Raw genomic sequence first — 12,157 nt, 5'->3', positions numbered from 1 at the left:
AAGCAGCATAGGCTTGTCATTCTGAAAAGAACTGTTCTCTCCATACCATGGATATACGTCATCCTTATCGGTGTCCGTCAATAACGAGCGTGGAAAGAGGGGCGATGGGGCAGAAGAAACCTCACATGAGAAGGATTGAGGGGTGATTGGAGCATCCAATGACAGGACACGCCTCCCAAATTCTAGTCCATTGTATGTATTACGTGGTTGCTGCAAGTTGAGGCATGATAGTTCATAAACATGCCCCTGCCACTGCATGTTATGCCTCTGCGCGTGGATTCTATCCAACGCAAAATCAATAACCACCAGGTGCTTCTCCACGTAGCTTTCCTCAATCTGTCCACACTTGGAATCGGCAATTGCAATATTTCGCACTCGCTCTGCAATATCATTGTGCTTTGCAGAAGCCTCTATGAGAATGTCGAGACGCTGCTTCTTGGTGAAGCCCTCCATTTTTCGCCGGGTCTCCACACATTATCTCTGTCGCTTCTTCTCCCAAACCTTTCTCGTGCCTTGCCCTCTCTATCTGTTGTGCCGCTGCAGCAAGGATGTCGCTTCCTGTTCCACAAAATTATCCAAAAGACCATCATCTTTTGTCTCTGCCACTCTACAGCGCTTGTGTCTCCTGACATTCCTGTCTTCCCTTTCTCTTTCTCGCGGCTTGTGAGGGCGGCTGATGTTGTCTCTTTCTCCGCCGTCTCTGCCCTTAGAAGAGCGTTTGGCCCTTTCTGCACTGTTATAGTGAGATGAGAATCCGTTCACTTGGGAAGATGAAGATTCTTTGTGTCGTCTATCATCCTCATTTTCATGGGAGTGCCTCTTTATTTTTTCCAAGGCCATGCCATCTGCAGAGCTCTCTGAAGCCACAATTTTTGCCAAGCTTCTTTGCCCTACTGCCTCACTCCAATCTGCACCCTCCTCATCCTGGGAGTCAACAACAAATTCAACTTGGGTTTCCGATGGCATACACTCTTCCTCCCGCAATCTCTTGAGTTCATCCTCCTCAACAACAACTTCTTTTCCAGCATATTTTTGCTTAGAAATTCCAGCGTCTATACAGGGACTATCTTCAACTCCAACCGAGGTATCTCAGCGTTCAACCTTCACCATGCGAATACCAATAACTTCCCAGCCATTAACAGTTTGGCCATTAAGTGCCAAAGCTGGCTCAAGAGGAGAGCAAATAAGAATCCCAACATCCTTTTCTTTCACTGGATTCTCCTCTTCAACTGAGTTCCCCTCTTTCTTCCAACCATCCCACCAATGTACGCGGCGCTTGAAGCATAGTTTTACATGGAACGTAAAACTGCCATAGAAGTTATAAATTTTACCTTCTCCTTCTTCCTCCATCTCTGCTCAAACCAACATGGCTCGGATACCAATTGTTAGTTTTAAATCGAGCAGAGAAAACACATAATATGAACACAAAATAACAGAAACAGAATAAAGCAATAACAAGACACAACACACGATTTATCGTGGTTCGGCAAATTTGCCTACATCCACACTCAAAGAAGGGAATAACTTCTATTAATCAATCACTCATACATGGGCTGCACACAACTATTTATATAAAGATATTCAACCATGAAACAAAGAGTCTGGGAAGATGAATAGTCATGCGACTGTTGGGCTTCATATACCCAACACTAGTAAAATCACCTCAAGAACCCATACACCTTGTACAAGGATTTTCATACTCGCTTCACTCTTCAACTCTCTTTGATCCTTAAATGGTATCGTTTCAAGAAGCACAAGGGATTCCATCTTTAGTTCCAAACAATTGGGGTTTTTGTTCCGCCAGTTAAGTTTGGCCTTAAACTCAAACCAAAGAAATAACAAATTCTCAATCTTCTGTGTATGTCCAAATGAGACCCCAACTCCCTTTCATAACTTGTCCAGGAAACTTTTGGAAGGGAAGAATTAAAAAAACACTTTTTAATATAATGTATCCTTATAACTCTCAAAGTGACTTTATTTTAAAATATTAAATATATTATCACTTAAGTTACCTAATAAATAATTAATTTAAAGTTGTCATTAGATATACTTTATTGGACAACTTAAAAATTAATTATTTTTTCTCAAAAATGAGGACATTACACTATGACTAATGGTAGAAAACAAAATACCAATGAAGGGTTAGAACTAGTATGTATATCAACCGCAAATACCAATTAACAATAGCCAATTATTGGCTGTGTATCATTTTCAAACAATATTGAGATTGCTTCAGAATTATAAATACCTTAACTACTGCAAATTGAAGATTGTTTAAATCTAATAAGGATTATAACACAAAAAAATGAGAATTGTTATTAAACAAAGTTTTTCATTCTTGTGAACATGAGCGAGTAGGATGCTAGCTCATGAACACAAGCATGAGTTCAACAGATGAATAATCTAAGTAATTGTCAAACAAAAGGTTAATCCATAAGGTGATTGTCACCATGAGCTTATTTGACCAGTATGTTTAACTTGAGTCCAAACATGTAAGTAGGCCTCCAAAGCGTCAATATGTAGTTAGCAAAAGAGATAGGCATGATGGCTTGGAAGGCCTTCACTGGTTTATGTCTAGTCGAGAAGGTTGATGAACAATGACTACACACATTGATGTGTTGCAAACTCATAAAACCTTTGGCCCAGGTGACGCAACAAATTGTAAGTGTTAGTCAATTCTTTTTGGTCCAAATATGCAACTCAATCAGAAGTCATACTAGTTAGGAGTAACCTATTGAATGTGATCGACTAAGGATTGTGCAGGGTCAAATACTTGTCTTAGATGACATTAGATCCAACATCTATTACTTCCTTGCGAAGGGTCGGACCTTTCTAGATTGGAAATGACACGAGAGACTAAAAGTCTGTGGTTGAACGAAAAAGCTCCTTGATGATACTTTCCCTCTTTCAATATTGTAAAGGTTACCTAAAATTCAGAATGAAATCCAGAAGCTATAAACACAAAACCTCTCTTAAATTTTTATTTTTATTTTGTACTATGTTATGCTTATACAAATCTATCTTGAACAAGTGTTATATACTCTTTCTAGTTTGATTTCTTTCTTTATATTTAAAAAAAAAGAAGTTATCTAGATTCTCGAGTTTCAAAATATCAGTTTTAATGTTGCGAATTTTTTAGATGTACTTTATGCATGTTACAATGTGTCTCTTCTAATACACACTTCTTTGAATCAATCTTTCACAGTTTCCTTGCTTTCTTCTTCTTAAATGCAAAATATACATGGCTCTTATGAATGTTCAAAGCTCTTTTTATTCTGTCTTTATTCCACAACTTTGATGGAGCTCTATAGGCTTACGCCTTCTCCTTTGATCTGAGCTCTCCACACTTTTGCTACACTTAAGGTTCCCAATGTAAATATCATAAATAGCACTCACGACTATTCAAATAGGTAAGGGGGGAGCACAATGGCTCCGATACGAAAACAGGGCTTGGAGATAGCTAAAAGACACATCTAATTATTCATCAGCAATGATACACATTTAATAGTTAAAAAATGTTGATAACTGATGTTGAGTTTTACGATTACTTTTAGAAACCATGCAATTTTAGCATCATTCATTGCTTCCACATGTTGTTCACCACCATGCACTCCATGATAATCTTGCAATCCATTATATGGATAGTTTTGTTATCCTATTTATTGATAGGATGAGTAGTTTAATTTTCTTTTTAACTTTATTTAACTTTTTAGAAACATTGGTTTTCATTCCACAGAATAATGCATGCTTAGTTTTTTAGCACCTAGAATCTATATTTAGAGTAGTAGAAAAAAATGTTTTTGATTAAAAAAGCAGCGTTAAAGAGAGCGTTGACCCTTTACAAAGCCAAAGGCTATCAAAATTAAAAAGACCAAACAAGGGAGCAAATCCCAAAAGAACAAAGTCGAACAGGCCAAACTGACTGATCAAACCATCAACAACCCAACCCAAATCAAGAGGGGGGAGAAAAACTCGAAACTTGACCGGGGGGGCTTGGGAAAGAGGGTTACATTTTTCTTTCCGCCTACGAAAAACAATCGTCCAAGAAACACCATCATTAGGAACTTTCAAAGAAGAATCAAGCGGGGAAGACCCTGCAGGGTCACTGCCAGACTGCTGACGCAGAGCGGCAACAAGCTATTGCAGTGGAGCAGCAACAAGAGAACAAATGCCAGGAGCAGAGTGAAGGTGAGGAGCAGGAGAAACAGGTGCAGGAACCAAGGAGGAAGGGTCCGCCACAACAGTAACATCAACTAGGCCTTCATCAACAATAAGGGGCACCTCATCATGAGATGAATCAACCGAAACAGAATCTGAAGCATTAATCATCAAGTGGTCTTCCGTAGAATCTGAAACACCTTTGTGATGAGAGAGAGAACAGTCATAAGCAAGGTGACTTGTTGAGAAGCACCTTCGACAGTGAAAAGGGAGGCCCTGATAATCTAGTGGTTGGGTCCAAGGCCTATCTCCAACCATAAGAACCACATCCCTAGGGAGGGCTAGATATATGTCAACATCAATTAAAAGGCGAGCAAAGGTAGAATGACCCATGGAGAATGTGGCATCATCAACCTTCAAGAAGCTACCGATGGCCTCGAAACAAGAATGTTCCTAGAAATGGAGGGGGAGATTAGGGAGGCAGACCCAAACCAGACGAATAGAGAAGGAATCCGTAAGGGGGTTGAAGGAAGGAGTCCAGGGCTTGATAGAGAGGGAGTGATCCCCTCAAGTCCGAAGCTTACCTAAAATCAAATCACGCTCATGAGTAGAGGTAAAGGAAGCAACGAAAAACCCCTTAGCACAAGGGAAAAGCTTAATGCCATAAGAAACAAGGGGCATCCAAGAATCACTCACCCAGCGATGAAGGTTCGGGAGGGAAGGCCAAAACCTAGTAAATCTGCAAACCACAGTATTGCGTTGATAGAAATCAACATTCTCCATAACCTCTCGGCCACATACCACAACATGAGAGGTCTTGGCACAAGGGAGAGGACAAACTCCCTTAGAAGGCTGGGTCGCAGATTTAGTCACACGAGAAAAGCTATGCTTTCTAGCAAAGGGCTTGGGCAGAGCATCTTCACCCTGAGAATCACCTGCAACAGTAGCAAGGGCCTCCAAATCCAAAACTGGGTCAGAGACACCAGCCATGGGGGACCCAGTCCGAAACCCCCACGCAGAGGGCATGGGTGAAGATGGAAGAGAACCTCCATCAGCCACCACAGGAGGAGGGAGACCAGAAAACCGCACACCATGCAGACCACCACTGACACAAGCAGAGGGACGAGATGAAGCATCCACATCACCCACCAGGGAGGAGGCAGGGCCACCAGCAGGGGATGCCGAGAGAGAGTTCAGCAAAGCTGAGGGCCACAAAGATCCACCACTAGGTATGTCCGCGGTAGCATTGCCACTACCCACGACCACGAGAACAATAGAAGCAACACCCAACATAGGGTCCAGCGTTGCAAGGGAGTCGTTGCGAGGGGATTTCAAAATTGCCTAGGTAGGAGACATTGTGAGGGGTGCAACTTGAATAGCAGAAAAAATTGTTAATAATAAGCCTATGTATTTTTTTTTTTGGTATAAGCTGCAATGAAGAAATATTTCTACAAGACAATTCAGAAATAAATCGGAATTTTTTTTCTTCATAAAAACATTGAATGATTTAGATTGTTTATCGTTGTTGAGATGTTTTATAAGATAGTAAATGACTTCCTTTATAACTGTTATTTTGTTTTCTCTATTGTTTTTTAATGAGTTGGTTTAGGGTGAGGGATGCTTTCAAAAATTAAAAAAACTCAACAACTTCTTATAAACAAACAAACTAATTTGATAGTAATTATAATTGATCAACAACAAACTGGATATTGAAAGACGCCTCTACAATACCTATTGAAACATTTTCATTCATATTAAGGCACGACTATAATTTAATTATTGATTATTCTAACAATTCCCCCACTCCCTGTCTTTCTTTATGCATTGTGAAACTTGGGACAAAGAGCCAAGATAATTCTCTATCCGTCCTCCTAATTCATATAATGCTTTGTCTAATTTTTGGTGGTGTCATTTGAGGGTTCCTAGCTATTTGATGGATCGATACAGTTGGTGACTCATAATGAACAACATTGACAAGTTATTTGTTTCTTGGAGTATGAGATCTTGCAAGAATGTTAGTTTTGAAATGGAGTGGATCTAATGAATGAGTAAGTTCCTTCATTTTTTAACTTATGGTAGCCCATTCCAAATTAATATAGAAAAAAATATATATTAAATTTAATTTTTATTCAATTGTAGATTTTGGAGATGAAAAATAATGTTTAAGGTGTTAAAAATTGACTTATCACACTACTAAATTTTTTTCAAAATTTTTAAACAACTATCTTTAATTCTAATTCAGATTAATGCTTCTGCACATGATCTTCGTGCCTACAAAATTGAATTTGTATGTAGTTCTAAACTTATGTTTGTGAGATTCAACAAGAAGAAACTAAACTACTAGAATTAAATTGTATATTGATTGAGTTTAGATGTGTGCCTTCAATTCTAATTCCTTTGCTCACAAAATTCAACTAATACACTATCAGAAATGTTTACTCAATGGAATGAGCTAACATAAATTTTATTGTTTCACCACTCGGTAATCTACTAAATTCTGGGTCACATTTTCTTTGGTCATAACTTTAGGATGATCAATTCAAAAAATTTGAAATAACTATTGAAGATAACAAGATTGCATGAGTCATGGATGATATATGCCAATGTTATAATTTGAAATGAATTCTCTTTAATTATTATATTAAACTATCATATGTATGTTTAATAATTTATATAATATATGTTGATATATATCCTTCTTGAGACGCCTATTACACTTATGTGGCAAATTGATTGATTTATGCATAGGCGCATGAAGAAAGATATCTCTTTAGTAGCACCCATAACAGCAACATGTAAAACTTAGGGTTATGGTTAGGGCTAGAGCTAGAGTTATAATTAGAATTAGTGTTAGCTTTAGGATTGAGGTAGAGGTTAGGATTATAATCAGTGTTAGAGGTAAGTATAAGGTTGGTGATAAGTTAAGGGTTAGAATAATGATTAAAACTAAAATTAGATTAATTCAACATCCACATGATTTTAAATAAACATCTTTCAATATAATAAAATGACATACAAACCAACACAAATCTATATTAAAACAACTCACAATTATTAATTTAACTTTAACAAAATATAATTTTGAATTTTAAAAATTTCATAACTACTTTAACCATTAAAAAAATAACAGCAATTTTCCAAATCATATATTTTAAAATTGCAAACTTATGAATCTATGATTATAAGAATGCCTAAACCCTTTAAAGCTGCCATTGAAACCTTACCCGAGACGGCACTTGCACGAGCAATCTCCCGTCCAGCAATATACTCTCGCACTCTATTTAACCAACCATAATCTTCATTAACTCTGTCCAGCGTTGGGAGAACCAACACTTTGCTCTGTACCGACGTGACCGTAATAGGATTTTTGCGGTAACACTTAGTGCTTTCGTTGGATTCATAGGGAACTGTGACAGAGTAATAGAGCTTCACTCCACGGAAATACTTCTTCGCCAGCATCGTCTTACCCTGCATCCACTGCTTCAATTCTATTGGGACAGATACATCATTTAAGTTTTCCACGATCACGTCTTTGAAGCAATCAAGACAAGACTGAAGATCGTCATCGACTTCACAATTGTCGGGATCAATTCCCTCATACCTGACCTCATCCTCACAATGCCAGCTCACTTTGATTTCTTCTAATTGTGTGCACTCATCCATCTTTGGAAGTCCTTTCATATTATCGTTGTAGAGCAGATGAAAAAACTTTAATTGATGACAGCCACTAATATCAGGAGGACCTCGAACCCGACTGCAATTATATAAACTTAATCTCTTCAACTTCCTCAGTAATGTGAAGTTGGGAAACTTTGTTAAGTTTTTTAGTGTGAATAAGTAAACATCCTCCAGCATGTCACAACATGTAAGATCTGGTGGATCCCTTATACCACATTTGCCAATTTTGAGCACAGTCAAGTTTGATAGACTTTTGAAACTCGGAAGCTCTTCTAGTTTCCCCATATTCCATAGTTGAAGATTTTCCAGCCCGTAACAAGACTCTAAACTTTTGAGCACCGAACCAGTTATTGATGAAATCTGCAACTCCAGTGATTTTAAAGCACTTGGTACGTCCATATATGGACATGCCGTCACTGCATTGCATTCGGACAAAACAATTTTGGATAGTTTCTTGCATCCACCAAGGAGGGGTGAGGCAGCCATCTGGCAGCAACCGACGAGGACAATACTTTGAAGCTCCACGCATTCTGTACAATCCAGAGGCCCCTTCACTTTATCACACATACTAAATTCCACTTTCTCCAAATACGGCAAACCATATAACATTGGGAACTCCAACAGGGATGGACAGCGAACATTAATATCTCTGAGATGAAAACAAGCGGTAAAATCTCCAAGCTGATTGAGTACCTGGCTGACTGAAATGTCAATCTCAAGATGTTGTAACCCAAGGAGGCTGCTTAGCTTGGGAAGCTTTAACATTTGATCTACGCCTTTTATCTGAAGCCACGCCAGGTTTAACAAGTTTTCCATCCCATCAAGTGCTGCCAGGCCTTTGCAATCGTGTAATGTGACGCTTCTTAGATTGTCCATCCCACCCAAGTCGAGCTTCCTCATATTCGGCACACCTACAAGCTGAAGCACCAATAGATTTTTAAGAAACTTAGGGGCAATCTGGGACGGAATTCGATACATGCATCGCTCCAACTTAACTAATTCAAACCCTGCCTTGTCTCGTGAAATTAACCCGCGTGTACTACGTCCGTCGCCTTTCCACCACAGCCATCTTCCCATTTCTTTTGCTTTGCATTGAGCAAACTCAAAATATAGGTCATGTATGCGAATTTCATGTTCAAATTCTTCAATAAAAGCCTTCTTACATAGATCCTCAACCTGGAACAACATGTAAATTTAACGTTCAATGGGTTTCAATTAAAACAACTAAATCACAAACTAAAAAGGTTTCAAAGAAAATATTCAGCTCACTGCTTTTTCAATAAACTCGATCTCCTCGTTGCAACTTATTGCAAGCCACTCAATTACATTGTGCGGAGAAACATTGAGCGGTCCATATATGGTGAGAAGCATGAAAATGGTGCGGTATTTGGGACCCATGTCATGAAAAGCTTTATCCAGCAAATTGAACACAGTATCCAAACCATAACCGGATGGGTCTACCAAGTCATCTATCTCAGCAACCCATTTTGACAAATTCGAACTGTATTTCCCAAAGAGGTGGCTGCCAAAAGCTTTTAAGGCTAACGGATGAAATGTTCCGCCTCTCCGAACAGTGTCACAACTGAGCTCTTTCAAAGAACCTCTTTTTGCACACTTCAAAGCCAAAGCTTTGTTCTTTGCGCCCAACTTTGATTCTTCTAGAGATGTGCTTTCCAACAAGATGGCTACGGCGTCGTCCTTGTCAAGGCTTGGGACGTGCATGCATGACCGCGAGTGAACTTTGTAATACTTTACTAGAACATCTACGCTTCGTGCGCACAAAAGGATGAAGCTGTTTTCTCTGAAGTCTGCCTTAACAAAATCTCTCACTTCCTCTTTGCTTTCTTCTGTGATAGCGTCGAGAACCAACAATACCCTTTGGCCCTTCATTCTCTTATGCAACTCAACTTGTGCCTGTAAGTTATATTAGAAAATGAAGGGGACTTACGCGTCTGGTTCACAAGTCTTTCTTTAGAGTCATTAAAATAACACTGGAGTTGTAAAGAGAATTCTATCTATGCTAAGGAAGAACATCCGCCTGTAAACAAAATTAAAACACATAAAATTGCTCACCTGGTCTTTTGTCAAGTCTTGGAGATGCGATGGTGGGCAGTGAACAAGATACCGCAGGGCAAGTTTTGTTCTTTCGAATGAATCGCCTCTCGAAAATTCCAGATGGCATACCTTACCTTCAAAATCATTCAATTTGTGGTTGCAGAAAGCCTTGCCAAGTGTGCTTTTCCCTTGGCCCGCTATTCCATACAATCCTGCAATCCTGATTCCCTTTTCATTCGGTTGAACTTTATTTTTGAAGAAATCTTCAACCTCCTGTAACCAATAAATAGATAGGCGTATGCATATATGCGTGACAGTACAAGAAAAGAAAAGGAAAGGAATTATAGAAAAGAATCTACAGAATTATTTTCACCTTACACATTCGGAGCTGGCCTTGCATACAAGGGACATGATACCTTGGTGAGGCTGTTGGATGTTTGCTCCAGATTTCTTTCATTATTTTATCTCTGAACTCAACTTCATTGCCACCTTCACTGAACTTCAGCCCATTTTTTTGGCGTATTTTTTTCAAAGCATCGTGCCATTCGACCCGAGTTGCCTCGGATATCCCAAACTCTTTCCAGTTTTCGTTGTCTGCCGTAATCTGCTTAAGAGCCTCGGGTGTAATCATAAAGAATACGGGTACAATTTTGAAATTGGGATTTTTGTCTGTAACTTTCACGAGAGTAGAGAGTTCGAGCATTGGCCACCTCGATTGCAAGAATTCCTTAGAAAGGAGCAAAACTGCTAGTCTGCACGTTTCCGCGGCTTCAAATATACGAGATGGGAAATCTTCACCCAGTGGCAAACTTTCACGATCTTCATCAAAGAAGCACAAAAGACCTTGGTTTGTGAGATCTCTGTAGAGCTGCCTAACAAAATTTTTCTGCTTCCCACTGTGACTGAGAAATACTTCAAACTTCTGTCCGTGGTCACTGTTAAAGCGAATAAGTTTGTTTTAACGTTGGATTCATTTGGCGGAGAAAGACAGCAACATTCAAATAAAATGCCTCTCACCTGCGCGTCCGTTTGTTGGGTTGAGACGATTCCATTTTACTTAAAATTTTAGTCTCCCCAGTCGAACCCCAAGCTTGAGAACATTCACCGTTGCTTATTAAAAAGCTAGTGAAAACAAGTTACCAAAGAGTTCCGATATTAGAAAACATCCATAGATGCCAAGGCTAAATATTCAATCAATTTTGTTTTCTATTAGTATTATAAAAATTATATCTATGTTTAATTTTTATTTTAAATGATTGTGAAAATGCATTTTTCTTTTTTTCTATTGATTTGAAGATAAAAATGTAATAATTTCATCAACGTATGTTTTCCTTCAACCAAAATTTTTCCCAATTGTTGCACGAATTTTGACTTTGCTACAATTTAGGTACAAATAGCCAACCTAACTAAACTATCATATAAGTAATAATAAGGAATTTGAAAAACAGGGGTAAAAATTTATTCGGAACAATTAAGAGAGTACAAAGAAAAGCCCAATGCCCAACCAAAGACAACCAACAAACAAGAAAACATTCCAGCAAGAACCCCAAAGAAGAATAACTACATACTCTTATTCTCCCTAATTAAATTTCTCAATCTCTGAGTACCCTGGGGACAAGAGGTTCCAATCATCCACATCCCAACTATCAAGGTTCTCCAAGCCCGCCACTCTATTCCATTCACAAGGAATATGATTAAAGCAAATATAATCCAAAGAGGAATTCAAAATTTGCTTAACCACCAAAGCTAAATGCCAATTAACTCCATTGACCTATTGCACATTTAGCATATCAATCACAAGCTCAGAATAAAACTCACAAGCAATCCTCTTCCAACCAAGGGAACACCCTCTTTCTATAGCATGAAAAATAGAAAGAGCCACCATAAGTTTATTAGAATAATGTCCCTTGTAGGTGGAGAAGAAGAACACAGGATCACCATTACTACCTCTACCAATGCCCCTTATTCCTGTTTTCCCAGGATTCCCCCTATAACACCCATCAAAATTAACTTTCAAAGCTCCCCTAGAAGGAGGAAGCCATCTCCCTTCACGATGAATCCTTTGTTTATCTTGTCAAGGCCTCTTACCTTCCTTGAAAGCCTCATTACTATCCCCTAAATTCAAATTCTTAATCACATCCTGATCACTAGGATCAACATCGAGAAAAAGGTCACACTTTACAAAAATGATCTCCTAAAGTCTATTGATAATTTTTCTTCACACCCGATCATCCCCCAGCTTGTTATCCTGAAAAATCTTGCAATT

General features: G+C 38.7%; 1 protein-coding gene across 3 annotated transcripts in view; it reads right to left on the bottom strand.

Moving 5' to 3' along the window:
- LOC131030144 (uncharacterized) overlaps positions 1–12,157 on the bottom strand; it is a 144,356-nt gene that overhangs the window by 100,298 nt on the left and 31,901 nt on the right. For all 3 annotated transcript variants that reach the window (XM_059210951.1, XM_059210949.1, XM_059210950.1), the window contains exons 2-6: positions 10,909–11,013; positions 10,265–10,826; positions 9,910–10,164; positions 9,106–9,750; positions 7,383–9,012 (exon numbers count right to left, since the gene is read on the bottom strand). In XM_059210951.1, the coding sequence (XP_059066934.1) occupies positions 7,383–9,012; positions 9,106–9,750; positions 9,910–10,164; positions 10,265–10,826; positions 10,909–10,943 (3,127 nt within the window). In that variant the 5' untranslated portion in view covers positions 10,944–11,013. The remainder of the gene's footprint in view (positions 1–7,382; positions 9,013–9,105; positions 9,751–9,909; positions 10,165–10,264; positions 10,827–10,908; positions 11,014–12,157) is intronic.

This window comes from Cryptomeria japonica, chromosome 9, assembly GCF_030272615.1.
Source record: "Cryptomeria japonica chromosome 9, Sugi_1.0, whole genome shotgun sequence".
Taxonomy (NCBI): domain Eukaryota; kingdom Viridiplantae; phylum Streptophyta; class Pinopsida; order Cupressales; family Cupressaceae; genus Cryptomeria; species Cryptomeria japonica.
The sequence above is the reverse complement of the archived record's forward strand: the minus strand, read 5'-3'. Positions and strand labels throughout refer to the sequence as shown.